The sequence below is a fragment of the Pseudophryne corroboree genome, chromosome 5, assembly GCF_028390025.1.
Source record: "Pseudophryne corroboree isolate aPseCor3 chromosome 5, aPseCor3.hap2, whole genome shotgun sequence".
In the NCBI taxonomy this organism is placed as follows: Eukaryota; Metazoa; Chordata; class Amphibia; order Anura; family Myobatrachidae; genus Pseudophryne; species Pseudophryne corroboree.
This window is the reverse complement of record NC_086448.1, coordinates 734,040,225-734,059,347: the sequence shown is the minus strand read 5'-3', so window position 1 is coordinate 734,059,347 and position 19,123 is coordinate 734,040,225. Positions and strand designations below refer to the sequence as shown.

General features: G+C 45.2%; 1 protein-coding gene across 1 annotated transcript in view; it reads left to right on the top strand.

The window, feature by feature from the left end:
• The window catches only part of LOC134928385 (cytochrome P450 2D20-like), an 84,272-nt gene extending 65,379 nt beyond the window's left edge, over positions 1-18,893 (top strand). Inside the window, exons 4-9 of the mRNA XM_063924072.1 lie at positions 8,750-8,910; positions 12,011-12,184; positions 15,692-15,833; positions 16,725-16,912; positions 17,798-17,939; positions 18,483-18,893. Coding sequence (XP_063780142.1) covers positions 8,750-8,910; positions 12,011-12,184; positions 15,692-15,833; positions 16,725-16,912; positions 17,798-17,939; positions 18,483-18,661 — 986 coding nt within the window. The 3' untranslated portion in view covers positions 18,662-18,893. The remainder of the gene's footprint in view (positions 1-8,749; positions 8,911-12,010; positions 12,185-15,691; positions 15,834-16,724; positions 16,913-17,797; positions 17,940-18,482) is intronic.
• Positions 18,894-19,123: the final 230 nt, after the last annotated feature.

Genomic DNA, 19,123 nt, shown 5'->3' with positions numbered 1-19,123 from the left:
GGGGGCGCTGTTGTCAGCACTTGTCAATTATCTGTTTTAATTACTTTCACTTGCAGCTTCCCCCCTTTTTTGAAGACCAGCATTTCCTGACCAACCCTGTCTCCTACCCTGACCACTTCTGTCGCTAATACCTATACAGCATTCATGAACTCAACTTGAGATTTCTTTGTTATTCAGTCACACTGTCCTTTATTACATTTCAAAATGCTGACATACCTGGTATTCAAACCCATCGCCTGTGGCATTGCAGTAAGACAATTTATTCATTGAGCTATCTTCCCTTTTCATAGAAAGCTAGAAAACTCTAAGTTAGATAATTCTAACTATTTGAAGCTTACCTTGTACTTTGTGAAAATGATCAGCATTGCGGCTGAGCAGATCTATGCAGGGTGTGGCCGCAAGAGATTGGATGTGTGGCTGCACACTACATACAGTAGATCTGCTCAATTGCAATGCTGTTTTTTTTTTTCAAAGTACCAGTAGCGTCATATAGTGTCCAGAGTTTTTATGTAGGCTCAAATAGCTCAATGAGTAGAGTGTTTGATTAGAATTCAGCAAGTTATATGGGCATGGCAGTATATTGAAATGTGTTATTTAATAATCAGGATTTTGGTACTTACCGATAAATCCCTTTCTCCGATTCCACAGGGGCCACTGGAGCGTAGTTACAATGGGGAAATAGTAGGCAGTAATTGGGAGCTGGCACTTTAAAAAACTCTAACCTTGTGGCTAGCTCCTCCCCTACTATCTCCCCTCCAAGCCAGTCTACGTAAAACTGTGCCCAAGGAGAGCTGTAATAAAGAAAACCTTAAGGTAGAGGAGGTTAATGACGTCCAGTCAACCAGGATAACCCAAACTAAACCTGGAATAGAACCTAACCACAAACAGGCTAACCTGAACTCAACAAGCGGTCATTTTTTGAACCGCAAACCGTTAAGCAAAAAACAAGGAGGAACAGCGCTGGGCGGGCGTCCAGTGGCCCCTGTGGAATCGGAGAAAGGGATTTATCGGTAAGTACCAAAATCCTGATTTCTCCTTCATCCACTAGGGGCCACTGGAGCGTAGTTACAATGGGGACGTCCCAGAGCTCCCAGAACGGGTGGGAGAGTGCTGAGAGTCCTGTAAAACCGCTCGGCCAAACTGAGATGCAGAGGCCGCAAAAGTGTCAAACTTGTAGAATTTGACAAACGTATGACGGCCGGACCAAGTAGCCGCCCGACATAAAGTAGTCATAGAGACCCCCCGGGCAGCCGCCCACGAAGGTCCCACAGAGCGCGTGGAGTGTGCTGAAATGGAAGATGGAGGTTCTCGAGAAGCTGCCAAATAAGCTTGTCTGATGGTCAGTCGAATCCATCGAGACAAGGTTTGCTTAGAGGCCGGCCAACCACGGCGGGCAGCATCGTACAGAACAAATAAGGAATCTGACTTCCGAATAGCTGAAGTCCTATCCACATAGATCTTGAGCGCTCTTACAACGTCCAATGATCTCGCATCCGGAGAGTCCCCCGAGAGGGCCGGGACGACAAGCGGCTGATTGATGTGAAAATCCGACACCACCTTAGGTAGAAAGGACATACGAGTACGAAGCACGGCCCTATCCGCATGAAACACCAGGTAAGGAGACCTGCAAGAGAGAGCCCCCAGTTCCGACACCTGTCTAGCTGCAGCCAGCGCCAGGAGAAGTACCACCTTCCAGGTGAGATATTTTATCTCTACTGATTCCAGGGGCTCAAACAATGAAGACTGCAGAAAAGACAGGACCAGACTGAGGTCCCATGGCGCTGTCGGAGGACGGAAGGGAGGCTGTATTCGAAGAACCCCTTGAAAGAAGGTCTGAACCTCAGGCAGCAAGGCTAACCTTTTCTGGAAGAAAACCGAAAGAGCAGAGACCTGCACTTTTAGCGAACCCAGTCTTAGGCCTGCTGAAAAACCCGCCTGCAAAAAACGGAGAAGACGGGCTAAGCTATACACGGAAGGAGAAAATTCTCGACGTTCACACCATGCTACATAAGCCTTCCAAATGCAGTAGTAGTGAGAAGATGTAACTGACTTTCTAGCCCGAAGCATAGTAGGTATAATTGTACGAGGAATCCCCTTCCTTGTCAAGATGGCTTTCTCAACAGCCACGCCGTCAAACGTAGCCTGCGTAAGTCTGGATAAAGAAAAGGACCCTGTTGTAGAAGGTCGTCTCGTAGTGGCAGGGTCCAAGGCTCGGCCACCGACAACAGATGCAGAGTGGAGTACCAAACTCTGCGTGGCCAATCCGGAGCCACTAGGAGAACCAAAGCGTCTTCCCTCTTGATGCGTTGCAGAACCTTCGGTAACAGCGGGAACGGAGGAAAGAGGTAAACGAACCGGAAATTCCAAGGAGCCGTGAGGGCCGCCGCCGGGTCCCTTGTCCGAGAGTAATAAAGAGGCAACTGATGGTTCAGGCGGGATGCCATGAGGTCGATCTGTGGTTTTCCCCACCGACGTACCAGTTGCCAAAACACCTGGGGATGTAGCGACCACTCTCCCGGGTGCATGTCCTGTCGGCTTAGATAGTCGGCTTCCCAATTGTCCACTCCCGGAATGAATATTGCCGAGAAGGACAGAGCATAATTCTCCGCCCAGAGAAGGATGTTGGTGACCTCCCTCATCGCCGCGCGGCTGCGAGTGCCGCCCTGACGGTTGATGTACGCTACCGTCGTGGCGTTGTCGGACTGAACTCTGACCGCTCGACCGCGCAGGAGGTGATGTGCCTGAAGCAGGGCGTTGTACACCGCCCTTAGTTCGAGAATGTTTATGGGGAGAGCGGATTCGTGGATTGACCAGCGCCCCTGAAACCGATGTCCCAGGGTCACTGCCCCCCAGCCTCGCAGACTGGCGTCCGTGGTGAGGAGAGTCCAATCCCATATGCCGAACCGTCTTCCTTCCAACAGATGGGTCGAGCCACCAGAGCAGCGACGACCGTGCCTTTGGAGATAGCGTCACCCGCTGATGAAGGAACAGATGAAATCCTGACCACTGATTTAGAAGACACAGCTGAAACGGTCGAGAATGGAAGCGACCGTATGGAAGAGCTTCGAACGCTGCTACCATCTTTCCCAGCAGGCGATTGCACAGATACACTGACACCCGACGGTGTTGAAGGACCAATTTTACCAGTGTCTTCAGAGACAGTATCTTGTCCTGCGGAAGGAAAACCCTCTGATGGACTGTGTCGAGAATCATTCCCAGAAACAACAGCCGTTGTGAGGGGCATAAGTGAGACTTCGGGAATTTCAGGATCCACCCGTGTCGAATCAGAAGGTCCTGTGTCATCCGGATATTCTGAAGTAACCGTTCTGCTGAGCTTGCTTTTATTAGCAGATCGTCCAGATAGGGAACAATTGTCACACCCTGCTTCCGAAGTAGGGCCATCATGACCGCCATGACCTTTGTGAACACTCTGGGAGCAGAAGAGAGACCGGAAGGAAGGGCCTGGAACTGTAAATGAGCGTCCTGTATTGCGAACCGGAGAAAAGCCTGATGAGGAGGCCAAATGGGAACATGTAAGTATGCGTCCTTGATGTCTAAGGATGCCATAAACTCGTCTTTTTCCAACCCCGCAATAACAGACTGGAGGGACTCCATCTTGTACTTGAATACCTTCAAATACGGATTGAGATCTTTCAAGTTCAGGATTGGTCTGACTGAGCCGTCCGGCTTCGGTACTAGAAACAGGCTTGAGTAATAGCCCTGTTTCCGATGATGCGAGGGAACAGGGATCACAACCCTTGCAGATAGAAGCTTCTGGACCGCGGCTTGTAAGGCAACTCCCCGGTTGTCGGAAACTGGCAAACCCGTGGTAAAGAACCGCTGGGGCGGTTGTTCCTGAAAAACGAGCTTGTAACCGCAAGTGATGAGATCCCGGACCCAAGCATCTGGGCAGGACTGTATCCAGACCTCCTTGAAATCCCACAAACGAGCTCCCACCCTGTGATCTCCCAGGTGGGAGGGAGGCCCGTCATGCGGTGGCAGTGGTAGAAGACTTAACGTCTGACTGGGCTGAGGCTGCGGAACCTCTACCCCTGCCGCCGCCTCTACCTCTATGGCCACGGAAGGTAGAAGCTCCACCCCTGGCCTGTCCTCGAAACCTGGAAGGGGCACGAAAGGATCGAAAAGAGGGACCCCTATATGGTCTGCGAGCGGCTGGAGCAGCAGAAGGAAGATAAGCCGACCTACCCCCGGTGACCGTAGAGATCCAGGCATCCAGATCTTTACCAAACAGAAACTCACCCGTAAAGGGCAACGCCTCTGCGGGCCGCAATTGCTAAAGCGGAAATTCTAGCTCCGAGAACACCTATGTCCTTGGACGCTTCGCAAAGATAAAGGGCTGATTCACGGATGTGTTCTGCCCACTCTATCAATTGATCCGCCGGTAATTCGTCACGAATTCCAGAGGACAATTGTTCCGCCCAAGCTTCGAACCCCTTGTTGACCCAACAATCTACCTGCGCCGGGCGATGTAAAACCCCTGCCGCAGAGTAAATATTCTTTAAGGTAGATTCCAACTTCCTATCTGACGCCTCCTTAAGTGAAGTTGCCCCCGGAACAGGCAGGACCGTCTTTTTGGACAGATGAGACACCGAAGGATCCACAATCGGAGAGGTCTCATAGCGCGTTCTGCTATCTGCGGGAAAAGGATAGGAAGACAACAGTTTTCATGATACCTGAAATTTTGCGTCTGGATGCTTCCAGGCTGTCGTTATGAGCGCATCCAGCTCCTCCGAAACTGGAAAAGTCACCGGCAGGTATTGGTCGGTGCCAAACCTTGAAGGGCGTAAGGTGTCCTCCGTCTCCTCCACGTGTAACACTGAGCGAATAGCAGTAATAAGAGCCTCTATACCCTGAGCTACTGGTTCAGAGTCCCCATATACCTGATCGTCCTCAGTATCCTGGATATCCACATCCTGTATATCCTGTACATCTAACCCCGCCTCATCTAATTGAGGCATATCATCATCAAAGTCCTGCAACACAGAGGCTAGCAATCTCTTTTTTGCAGCCTGTTGAGGGGGGCTAAAGGACGGGGCTTGGGAAGGGATTACAGCCCTGGAAAGCCCTTCCACTGACTTTGCCAATGAGACTGCCCATGCAGGTTCTGGCGCCGGTACCGGGACAAGCTGTCGGAACCGGGCCGCCTCCCTATCTTCCCGAGAGGCTTTAAGTTCCCCAGTCAGCAGGGACATCACCTCTGTGAGTTGTGTCGTCCATGTCGGGGCGCTCTGGGGTTCTGAGGAGGGCTGAGCCGATGGCTGTGACTCCTCACCTAAAACCTGCCCCTGCTTTTGTGTTGCCTTGGAGCCTTTGCTGGCCATGGCAGCACCTAAACTTGATACCCTTCCCCCACAGGAAAACAGCTATAGGCAGAATGGGAGGGAGGGGAGGGAAGCAGGGAAAAGAATGCAGCCACAGCAGCCCGATCTGTCCTGCACGATACTGTGTGCAGTGACAGGCTGAAGCAAATCAAATAGTGTGCCTGCAGTGCCCCCGAGTGCCCCCCTTCCCCACTGTAACTGCTCACTGTGCCTCTCTTTGCTCTGCGTGGTCACCGTCCTGCGCTGCTACAGATCGGAAATGGTCCCCAGCGCGCGATACTTCCGGGCGCGCAGAGCGGGACTAAGCCCCGCCCCCCTCCTCAAAGGCGCCAAATTCAAAGCTGCTGTGTGTCCTTATGCCGGATCCCCGTAGCGGCTCTGTGAGCCGCGCTGGCGGGGATCCGAGCAGGGAGGAAGGAGGGCGGGCGGGAGCGCGGCACTGCGCTGCTCTCTCTCTCTTTTTTTTTTTTTTTAAATAAATAAATAATAAATAATAATCCGAGGGGGGGGGGAGGTTTGGGTGCTGGAGGGGTGTCCTGTCACTGTCCCCCTGTCAGTCAGTCACCATTAATCAAATTAATTCTATTCAAAACCCCCCTGTCACCCCTTCATCCCAACACTCTGGGGGGAAGAGGGGGAAATACACACACTCACCTTTCAGTGGTGGAGGGTGGCCCCGACACACGCCGCACGCAGCGGTGTCCGGCCGCAGATACTCACAGCTGCCGTGCTGCCGGAATCTTCTGCTGGATGGAGTGGCCCCAACACGCGCCGCACGCAGCGGTGCCTGCCAGCTCAGGAGAGCTCAGTGTCTCCCTCAGCCGGGGCCCATCCCGAGCCGCACGCAGCTGCGATGGGACCCCGCCGGCAGCTCCCACGGTGCAGACTGGCAGTGGCAGAGCTGCCAGTCTGTGCGTGTGTGAAAGAAAAAATAAAATAATAAAGAAAAAAGAAAAAATTCTTCAGCTAAACCCAACTGAACCAGCTCCCTTGGGCACTAAACTAAGACTGGCTTGGAGGGGAGATAGTAGGGGAGGAGCTAGCCACAGGGTTAGAGTTTTTTAAAGTGCCAGCTCCCAATTACTGCCTACTATTTCCCCATTGTAACTACGCTCCAGTGGCCCCTAGTGGATGAAGGAGAAAGGGGTATTGTAACTGAATAACAACACGCTCTCAAGTTAAGTGCATGGATGTGGTATAAAGAACATTTGTTTAAAAATCCATTTTGTTGCAGTAGTCTATAAATGTGCATGCGCCTTATGTCCCTATTGAAAACATTAAGTGGGGAAGGGGGTGGGGTGAAAAAAATGGGGGTGCGCCAATTCTCTCTCTGGCACAGAGCACCAAAGTCTAGTTACTGCTCTGCACAAGCTCCACTGGGAGAGTCCAAAAGTATCTCTCTTTCTTGTTCCCTGCAGCCTGTGCGCACAACCAATCCAATGACTGAGCCGCAGGCTGCTGCTTCTCCCATTATTGGACAGCTGAGCCATCACCCAGCTGTCCTTCCTGTACTGTACAGCTGGTCTGCGTGGCGTGTACTGTCTGTATGCAGCACCGGTGCTTGTTAGTGCAGTCTGCAGTGGGGAGCCGGGAGCGCAGCACCACAGATCAGATCAGTAAGAAGGATCCGATATGTGGCGGGTGTGCAGGGCGCCCTTTCATAAAGGTGGGCCCGGGGTACTTACCCACAGCCCCCCCCCCCCCTCCTTAATCCGGCTCTGCCCCCACAGTCAGTGTATGCCAAATCTCCTGCAGGGTAAGGGGGGTTAGGGTACATTAGGGTGTGCAGGGTAAGGGTACAGGAGTGTATGTAACGACATAAATCAAATTTCTGAGCCAGAAAAAAAAAGAAGCTAAATGCAGCACAGAAGCAATTTACCAAAAGGTCTTCCGCAAAACGTCAATTTCTATTATTGTGGCACCAAAGCTGATGGGACTGTGTGAATTAGATGGAGAGGACAAAGAAATAAAGTCTACTTCAGTGATCTCCAACCCGTAGCTAGCGAGCTACCGGTAGCTTGCCGTAGTATTTTCGGTAGCTGCCAGACCGCGAGTTTTGATTGGCTCACCGGCACCATATTTTAAATGCCCGCCGCCAGAGACTCTTTCACCCTCACCGCAGCCGCTCTCCGGACTTCACAGGAAAGGCGCACGATTCGCTCTCTTCCCCTTCCATCACTCATACAGGAGGAGCAGCACTGGCGGTAGTAGAAGAAGCCAGCAAGGGTTAGCACTGTGTGGGGCACTGTATCGGAAACTGCGGGTGGGGGGAGGGCATTTTATCTGGCGCTGTGGGGGGGGGGGGCATTTTAAATAGCACTGCAGGGGTGAATTGTATCTGGCACTGGTGGGGCATTGTATCTGGCACTGCTGGGGGCATTATTTGTGTACCGGGCACTGCTGGGGTCATTATTTGTGTATCTGGCACTGCTGAGGGGCATTATTTGTGTGTCTGGCACTACGCGGGGGGGGGGGGGGGGGGCATTACTTGTAGTTGTGAGGCCGCACCCACTTTCGCAGGAATGCACGCGCATTGGGGGGAGGGGGTAGCTCCTTCAGAGGTTTTATTTTCCGAATGTAGCTCACACCCCAATTAAGGTTGGAGACCACTGGTCTACTTTGATACTTTTGTTACGGCTTTTTATGTTTTCCGTGCCGGCACAGTTAATATAACAAGTGATATCCCTGTTCTGTACTCGGTTTCTGTGGGAAAGTTTTGAAAAGATGACTCTAAGATGTACAAATACTGTAATTTACAATTGTAATCTGTATATTTAAGCTCTATTCTGTCTACAGCTGCTGTACTTTCCTGCACTACGCAGAATGTGTACATTTGGACTCAACAAAGACACCTGTTCATTATGTGAAAGTTGTTACCATTTCCTCTTTGAAATAATTTGAAGCCTCACAGGGAGATGTAATAAACATTTGAGAGAGATAAGATACAGTTACCCATAGTAACCAATGACTACGCTAGATAAATGACAGGTAGAAGCTGTTTGCTGCTTTGGGCAACCTCTCAATTTCATCTCCCTAAGGCGTCTATGTACTAAGCATTGAAGATATAGAAAGAGGAAGGAGATAAAATACCATCCAATCAGATCCTAACTGCCATGTCAAGGCTGTGGGATCTATTTACTAAGGCATGAATGGAGATAAAGTACCAACCAATCAACTCCAAACTGGCATTTTTCAAACACATCCTGTAACACGGTAGTTAGGAGATGATTGGCTGGTGCTTTATCTCTGTCCACTTTATCTCCATCCAAGGCTTAGTAAATAGACCCCAGTGTTTGATAAATGTCAGTCAGGAGCTGGTTGGTTGGCAGTGGCACATTATCTCCGTCCGTTTTAGCTCTCTCCAAGGTTTAGTACATGGACCCCATCTCTTCTTTATATCTTTTCAGGATGTCCCTTTGATCCATTTATGGTACTAAATAATGCAGTCAGCAACGTCATCTGTTCCATTATTTTCGGTGAACGATTCGATTACACTGACTCATCATTTCAGAGGATGATTTGCCTGCTGAGAACTATGTTTGAACTTGAAGCAGAACCCTTTACTCAGGTGATTAATCAAAATAATTATTTCTGTCATCTACCTTTACTTGAATTCAACTATGATTAGAGGAAACGTATTAATTATTTAACTCCTGAACTTTTGTGTGTTACTAGTGCGTTGCCCCCGCTATACCATCATGCTCCACCGTATTATTAACATTAACAGTTTCTTATATAGTGCATCATATTCCGTTGCGCTGTATGCTCCTTATTTGCCATTGGACTGCTTAACATACCTCTATTACGCCATCAGATCCAACCATATGCCCTTTATACTGTATGCCATCAAACTCTTCTGCATGTCCCGTGTATGCCTTTAAACACCTTTCTATGCTCCTTGTATATCTTCAAACTCCCCCACATGTCCCTTATATGACAGAAGATCTCTCCACATGACCCTATATGAAATCATATAAAGGGCATGAGAAGGAGTTTTATGGTATATAAGGGGCACGCAGTGGCAAACGCAGGTTTCGCATGGGGGGGTTTCCAGAACTGGGCGGAGCCAATCATGGGGGTGCGGACTGAGGTGACCCAGTATATGCTGGGTCCGTAAAACTAATGTGTCTGTGTGTGTGTGTGTGTGTGTGTGTGTGTGTGTATATATATATATATATACATATATCTACACATATATACATGTGTATATATATATATATATATATACATACACACACACACACACACACACACATACATATACACATAGCATATTAAACATGCATATATATATATATATATATATATATATATATATGTACACACACATACAGTACACATATATATACACATGTATATATATATATATATATATATATATATATCATATGTGTGTGTGTGTGTGTGTGTGTGTGTGTGTGTGTGTGTGTGTGTGTGTGTGTTTATATGTATGTATGTATATACATGTGTATATATGTATGCACATGGATATATATGTACTATAATTAAAATAAAGTAAACTTTTATTGCACTTACAAGTGCCACCAGGAAGACAGCAGGCTGCAGAGGACGCTAGACAGCCATTAATAATACTCATGCAGCTAATAAAAAAAATAAAAAATAAAAATTTTTTTTTAGTGGAGGGGGGTTTCTGGGTGCTCGGAAATCCCCCCTGGGTGCGCCACTGGCACGATAATGTGTTTAAAGGCATATTAAGGGTCTGTGAGATTTATGGCGTATTAGGGACATGTGGAGGCCTGATAGCAAAAAATAGGCATGCTGAACAGTTTGATGGCATATAAGGGGCATTTAGCGGAATCTGATGGTTTATTAAGGGTTTGTAATTGCTTGTATGATTGCATGTAAGGGTCATGTGGAAAAATCCACTATCAGATTCCTTCATATGCCCCCTTTCTTGCTCCCCTCTCATGTCCTCTCTTTCCTATTCCCCCCTAGAACACCCTAACTGCACTGACAGTGCCACCCTGCTGTACCATTACTCTGTTCTTGAAAGCACAGCATTAAGGATGTACTGTTTATAGCTGCTCATGGGCACAAATTTGTGTCAGAGAGGCTGGGGCTTGGCCGCGTCCTCTCAAGGTAGATGGCTGGGTTTTGGTAAAATACAGATAACTAGTGTAGACTGTGTCAGAGCAGAGGAATGGCAGAATATTTTACAAGGAAAATCAGTCTAACTACTGCATTCAAGTGCATGGGTCTAGTTAGGAACAACATAAGAAGACAATTGCAATAGTAAATGCAAGAAATTCTGAATGCATGAATTAAAATTGTTATAGTGTTTTTTGTGATACACATGCAAAGTACTCAGGTTCTGTGGCTGGCTGACTACAAGCCTGCATTTCACCTGGTTTTAAGCAGCCACAGAACCTGTGTAATTCATGAGTGTCCCAGGTTAAAGGGATAATATGGTCAGCCGACCTTATATATTTTAACAGGATTTCTAATAAATATTACATGTGGGGTATGAAGGACAGTTTTGAGTGAAGGATGACACCACCTAGTCAGCGAGTTTATGGAACAGGGTTTATGGTTGTCTCTTACGTCAGGTAAGTACAGTACTGTAGCTTCCGTGGACTGGTGTGAAGATTATTTCATTTTCTGATAGAATGATTTTGAATTGGCAAAAGAATATCCAAAATGAATTGGCAGAAAGACATTAAGTAAGACCAAAACAGATGATGAAATATCCGAAGAGGATAGATTTCTGTTTCATTCACATAAAGGTCACAATGAAATCCAAAGAAGCATATTCGTTTTCTATTAGTAATGGTATATATCACAGGTTCTCAAACGCAGTCCTCAATGGTCCAGGTATTAAGTATATCCATGCTTGGCCACAGGTGACTTAATAAGCACCTCAGTAAATTTACTTTAACCATCTGTGCTGAGCCATGGATATACCTTAAACCTGGACCGTTGGGGTGCCTTGAGGACCACATTTGAGAACCTCTGTAATACTGTATACAGAAGATGGAGGTCCAGAGAAACAAACACTGAAAGAAGGGATTTTATGAGGAGGATGAGAACCAGGATATGCCAGTGTCCAGAACTCATACGAAGTCATCATGTATGGCAAGTGAGTGACTGAAGCTTACTTCTTCAGAGGAGAGTGGTAATGGTGCAGGAAGGCACTCACCCGTGCACTCATGTTACTGTGTAACATTAGGATGGGGTGCATGTAAGAGGGCAGTGTAATGGTCTGGGGGGGGGGGGGGGGGGGGGTTGACACAGGAAGATGCAGGGAACTATAGAATGACAGTTAGATAGTGAGGGGGTAAAAGATACTTGGAAGGAGGTGTATCAAAGCTTGGAAAAAGATAAAGTGGAGAGAGTTAAAGTACCAACCAATCAACTACTAAGTACCATTTTTTAAACACAGCCTGTAAAATGGTGGAATCTGATTGACCGGTTCTTATTTATTTCTGCTTTATCTCTTCCCACTTTATCTCTCCTCACTGCTTAATACATATCCCTTATATAACACGAGTAGTGATGTGAGGTTACTGGCAAATATCAGACAAGATATTTGTGTTAAACACATCACTGTGTAAAAGACTGTCCATACTGTACATCCGACTTGTTTAACCATTCCACCTTCTGAGAATTTGATCTAAATTGACTGTTGATTTTGATTTTTTATCTTTTAGTTATACAAACCTTTTCCTTGGCTCATGAAGATGCCTGGACCCCATCAGAAGCTCTTCTCAATTCAACGTACTTATCTAGACTTCCTAGAAACAATCATCCAGAAACACAGACAGACTTGGGATCCCGCCATCAGGAGGGATTTCATTGATGTATTTTTTGAGGAAATGGAAAAAGTAAGAGAACTTTTACCTGGCTTTATTGTGGGATGAATTATAAGAGTAAAAGGTAGATATATCAAACCTTAGGAGAGAGATAAGTTACCAACCAATTAGCTTCCAACTGTCATACAGGCAATGCAGAAAAGGAAAAAAACTAAGCGCTTGGGTGAGAAGCACTGCACTTTGATTGTCAGCAGCCTCCTGATAAAGGGAATTGCCAGTCCCTTGAAACCAAAACCAACCAACAAATAACAAGTGGCGCTTGACAATCAGATGAAATTAAAAAACATTTATTTGTATACAATGTGTAAAAATTACAACAAACTCCCGGGAGAATAAAATAATAATATAAATTTCACAGCAATAAAAATGTGCACTATTTTATAGCTTCATTATCAATTACTCAGAAAACCATTAGTAATAGGTGAACTTATTTGCACATGCTTATTTGGTAACTGCGCCTGGGAAGTTTTCAGCTGTGTTAAGTTCACTAAGTACACACAAAATTTTAATGAAAAAATGTATGTAACTAATGAATATTAGATCTGAACATGAGTCACTCACGGCTTAATATGCCAGAAGAAATTGCGTGCATCACAGATCCATTGCAGTGGATTACTGGTTAAACAGTGAATGAAAGAGTTACCTCCGCTGGGCAGGAGCCTGTTCTATCCTTACTCCCTGGTGTCGTCTCACCGATCCGTCAGGGACACACACCAGAGCCTCAGCGGGTATGATTGATGCTGCGCCGTGCAGAGCTGCTGTTCAACTTTCAAACCGTACATAGGAGCCCGTTTATTCATCATCACCATCGGGAGCACCTGCATGACAGCTCCAGTTCCCGTGGCCACAGCCGACTACGTAACCTGGGGAAGCGCAAGCAGCGGGTGCCGCTCCTTCTCAGCCCGGCGCAGACCGGTAAACTCCGGATCACCAGCTACATAGCCTCCTGTCTGCAAAGTGCGGAGGTACCGGAGGTAGCGTGGACCACTTGGAACGGCTTGTTGGGGCTCCCTGCACGGCGCAGCATCAATCATACCCGCTGAGGCTCTGGTGTGTGTCCCTGACGGATCGGTGAGACGACACCAGGGAGTAAGGATAGAACAGGCTCCTGCCCAGCGGAGGTAACTCTTTCATTCACTGTTTAACCAGTAATCCACTGCAATGGATCTGTGATGCACGCAATTTCTTCTGGCATATTAAGCCGTGAGTGACTCATGTTCAGATCTAATATTCATTAGTTACATACATTTTTTCATTAAAATTTTGTGTGTACTTAGTGAACTTAACACAGCTGAAAACTTCCCAGGCGCAGTTACCAAATAAGCATGTGCAAATAAGTTCACCTATTACTAATGGTTTTCTGAGTAATTGATAATGAAGCTATAAAATAGTGCACATTTTTATTGCTGTGAAATTTATATTATTATTTTATTCTCCCGGGAGTTTGTTGTAATTTTTACACATTGTATACAAATAAATGTTTTTTAATTTCATCTGATTGTCAAGCGCCACTTGTTATTTGTTGGTTGGTCATACAGGCAATGTTTGAAAAAAATGACAGGAGCTGATTGGTTAGTAATTTGTTTCTCTTCAATGTTTAAAACAATTATCTAAGGAAGGAGAAAGCTTCTGGGAAATACAACTGCTGATTATTAACACTTGTACTTTATTGGTGGAGAATTTGATGCTTCTACAATTGCTACTGTTATAGCTTTTTGTATATCGAGTAGCTTTGAATTCACATAAAACACAACTTATGCATTAAGCTTTAAATGAGGGACTCAAAAATACATCTTGAACAAGTGAAAGCATCGCCACTATTAAAAATTGATTTAGACAGACGAGTATGAAAAACATGGGCTCATACTGTACTGTAGTTATACTGTCTATGTCTGGACACAAGGAGAATGGAGTTAGATGATATCTGGTTGCTTTGTTCAAGAGGGCAGATTTGTGGCCAAATGGAGCAATAAGCATTCCAAGTGTGCCTTAAGTCTTTAGGGGTATCTCAAAGATTTGTCTTGGGTCCTAAGCTCTTATCTGCCAACATATTAAATTTGACCTCTCTACCTAATTTGCTAATAGCTGTGAATGTCTCAGACAATTTAATATGGATGGCAGAGATAGAGGTTAAATTAACCTAGATTAGTCTTCATCAATAGGCTTCACAGCTAGCAATACAGTCATTGAACCAGATCACATGGTTCACGTCTAGGGGTCACATAGTTCCTCTCTTTAATTTTAAGAACACATTAAAGGAACAGCCAAATCCTACTTTTTCCTACTCCATGACACTGGTAGAATATGACGTCTCCTATATATCACCACTGCCAAATACTTGTACAGTACAGTACTTGCTCATATTGATTACTGTAAACCCCTTCTTGCTGGACTTCCTTAGCCAAGACATCTCTACTCTCATTCATTCTAAGGAGGAGATGTACAGTACCAAACCTTCTAAAGAGAAGAAGAGCAGTTGCCCATATAAACCAATCAATTTTCTAGCTATAATTTATCTATTGCATTCTTTAAAATGATAGCTAGAAGCTAATTGGTTAATATGGTCAACTTCCCCACTTTTCCTCTTTTGCAGTTTTTTTTATACATCTCCCTCTAAATGCAGCTGCCGAGATAGAAGCTCATCTCCTGGTTTCTTATCAATCACTCTTTTACTGCAATCAGTGCTGGCTTCCTATCAAATTCTGTATTCCATCTGAAATACCAAACTTCTACTTTAAGGGTCTTCACTACCATACTCCCACTTATATTTCTAGCTTATGGGGGACATTTACTAAGCAGTGATAAGTGAGGAGAAGTGAGCCAGTGGAAAAGTGCCCATGGCAACCAATCAGCACTGAAGTAACATCTATAATTTGCATATTATAAAATTATACAGAGCTGCTGATTGGTTGATGGGGAAACTTCTCCACTGGCTCACTTCTCCGCTCTTATCACTGCATAGTAAATGTCCTCCTTAATCTAGCCTATTTTTTGTACTCAATAAACTAACGTGATTTTTTTGTCACTTCCAACAGTCATAATCCTGACAGTCATTGGCCGACAGTCAAAATACCTACATTCATTATGCCGACATGTTCAAAATGCTGACATAGTGAGAATACCGACATTTGAAATGCCGACATTTCAAAACTCTGTTTTTCTGGGTTTTTCCCCCCAATGTCGACATAGGTTGACATGAACGCCGTGTAAGTGTACCGTGTCCCCTCGCATGGCTCGCCATACTTCGGGCACACTATTATGTTCCCCCTCCAAATCCACTGGGATGGTAAAGTATGAACAAGTCTGTTTTTGGGCAAAAATACCTTTAAAAAGCATGTCAGCATTTCAAATGTCGGTATTCTGACTATGTTGGTATTTTGAACATGTCGGTATAATGAATGTCGGTATTTTGTCCGTGTCTGTATTTTGACTGTTGGTGAATTGCTGTCGGGATTATGACCGTCGGTATTGTGTCCGTCGGTAAATCAACTACTACTCCTTCTATTGTCTGTGTCTCAGACTAAAGATAACCCCAGCAGCAGTTTCAGTGAGAAGACGCTTCTCATCGTAATGGCCGATCTCTTTGTAGCTGGTACAGATACAACATCCAACACGTTACGCTGGTCCCTGTTAATGATGCTGCTCCACCCTCACATCCAGGGTAAGTACCTCTCAGGGATTCTCCACTAGTTATATAACAGCACCGCTACATCTCTGATTGGATGGGAGGCGCACACTTCTTTATTCACTCGTTTTCTACATGATTACCGATTTTGTCATTAAATTTATTAAGTCCTAAACATATTTAAAAAAAATGTATTCAAATATTTTGTGAAAGAAATATGCCTAGGGGGTGTCTAGCGTCCCCTTCCCCCAGTATCTATATGTCCACATTGCTATATTACTGCTCCCCTACCCTAGCAGCATTACATTTCCCAGATCATCAGTCCCTCAGAGTGCAGAAGTTTTCCCTAGGGTGTTGACATACTGTACCTTCAGGGCCGGCTCTACTATTAGGCAGCTGTAGGCAGCTGCCTATGGCGCCGGGATCTGGGGGTGGGAAGGGAGGGCGAGGGGAGGGGGGGGGGAGTTGCCACTGAGTCTGCCTATCACAAAATTAAGGGTGTCTCTGAAGGAAACATCCTTGCTATACTTAATGCAAGTGGTGCCTGTGGAATTTATGTCACACTTTCATCTGAAGGGCTGGAAAGTGGGTAGTTTGGGGGCTGTAGACCGAAGCTTTGCCTAGGGTGCAGATAAACCTTGCACCTGCCTTGGATACCTTTCATCTACCCTGAGCGGCACACTAAATAGAGGGAGGCACCTGCTTGCCCACCACTGGTGACCAGTGAGTTATGCTGCTCTGGGTGCAGGGTGTACAGTGCGGAGCCCTCCTGCCCCCAGGCACCCATTATAAATACATTAATGTTCCTGTCCTTATATCTTTATCTCTTCTAAAACACTCGCAGACTGGTCTATTACAGTAAATGATTTCCGGAACCTGATTCTTTTGTAATGAACAGTATATTTAAGTCACTATATTGTCATACAGAAAAAGTTCATGAAGAAATAGACCGTGTGATTGGCCGAGATAAGTTGCCCACAACAGAAGATGCATCCAACATGCCATTTACCAACGCGGTCATCTATGAGGTGCAACGCTATGGAAATATCTTGCCTATGGCCCTGCTTCATATGACCTGCAGAGACACCAACATCCAAGGCTTTGATATCCCCAAGGTACTCTGCATGGGCTCTAAATGGAAGTGTTATTGTAATTTTCAAAATGATGGTAATATTACTAGTTTCTCCACCCAAAAAAGTAGCGAGAAATTCAGGAGGTCAGAAAATGATTAATTATTGAGCATTTTGTCACTTTTACCACATACATTTATTTTATACAGTTTTTTTTGTCAGAGCACATGATGGCTTTGTTATGGTGCAAATATGTAGGAACTGTAAATTACAGATTCAGAGGTGGATGGATTTAGAAAATCAGATGCAAGAGCCCAATGTTCTAAATCTGCTCATGCGTCCAAGAGACATGAATCCTGATGGTCCCCACCGATGGACACATGTCAGAACTGCATGAAGATCTATGTCATTTTGATAGGCGTTCCTGGGCAGTGACTGGGGGCTGGCTCTCATTGGCAGGCATGTCGGGTGCGTGCTGATTTCAGGGACTGAGTCAAAAGATGCAGTATAACTGGCATTAGTGGTACCATCAGATATTCTGAGCAACCGTACGGTTGCTGTAATTTCTAGTGGTGTGACTTTCAATGAATTAGAGCCACAGCCGGTTGGCGTCTCAGTAGGAAGCCAATCAGTTGCCGCATTAGCATAAATTTGCAGTAGCAGCTGTGACAATAGTCTCAGCCACTACTGCACCTCCAGCTGCCTCTGAATCAGGCTTTAAAGCCATTGCTCTAATCAGAACCCAGATTTGAAAAAAAACGGGCTATTGAAAGGAATTCTGCAGACGTGTCTTATTGTAACCGCTACACCTCCATTCTTCAGAGGGAATAGTAAATGCACCCATCAGTTACTGGAACATATGTTTTTTAAAAGTCTAAAGATATAAAAGCCAATAAAACTTATTTATGTATTTTGTCTGTGCTTATTAAGGGTACCACAATTATACCCAACCTGACATCCGTTTTAAAAGATGAGACCATTTGGAAGAAGCCTTATCAGTTCTACCCTGAACATTTCTTGGATGCAGAGGGAAAGTTTGTAAAGAACGAAGCATTCATTCCATTTTCAGCAGGTAGGAACAATCCAGATGGATTGCCAGATTCTGAACAGTGTTTCAAAGAGAATGATCTTACTGTTGCCAATAATATTTTCCTACAACCGTACAGTTATAAGAGGGGGAGAAAAAAAACCTTTATTCAAAAATATTAGTCCCACCCCTGCATGATTGTCCTTGGCTTTGCTAGTACATAAAAATTGCTTTTATGGGGGAAGGGGGGGGGGGGGGTGTGAGGTCATAGCCATGATTTTATAGTATGTAGTAGATAAATGATAGCTAGAATTTTATTAGTTGAAATGGGCACCACCTCCACCTGTACTCTTTAGAATGTTTGCTAAATCTCTTCTTTTCTTAGTGTGGAGATCTGTGTCAAGTACTGAATTAGTTCCCAGGATTCCTCAGTTGGTGCACATTTAGAGAAACTATCTAAGCCGCTGTTTGGTACATACTATATGTCCCAAAGAGATGGTTGGGGTGGCTATGAACACTTCTGATCTTCAGAATAGTACATGTTCGGCTTGTGTTTCTCTCTCTCTTATTGCTCTTCGCTTGTTCTAGGCCGCCGTATATGTGTGGGAGAACAGCTGGCAAGAATGGATCTATTCATCTTCTTCACATCCCTGCTGCAACGTTTTCAATTCCACATTCCAGATGATCAGCCACGTCCCCGGGATGATCCTGTATTTACATTCAACTTAAGCCCTCGGCCCTTCCAAGTCTGCGCTCGAGTTCGCTAACATCAGCCAGAGGAATAATTACCCATATATGTAGTTATAAGTCTCCACAAACACCGAATGTTCATTATGAATATCAAGCGTTCTGACCTCACAAATTACAATTTACACACATCTTATATATTTTTATAATACAGTAGATACGTTTTTCTATTTAAGTTTAGTACTCTATACTGAAGAAATAATCACAGAATGAGTACAACGTTTACCTAAGTTGTAATACATTTTTATTCCTGTCTTCCACATCGCATGTATAAAGTGAATAAAGTATTTGTGCATTTAGATATTTTAATTTTTAAATGGCTATGAATAGTTTCATGGAGAAAAGAAAACCCTTTATTGTGTCCCAGGGAACAAGATATCACATCTACATTATTTTTTATAATTCAGACAAGTTTATTTTTTTAAAGGTACATGAGTGTAGTAAGGATCCCACTCTGAAAGCTTTTCCAATACTGTTACCAT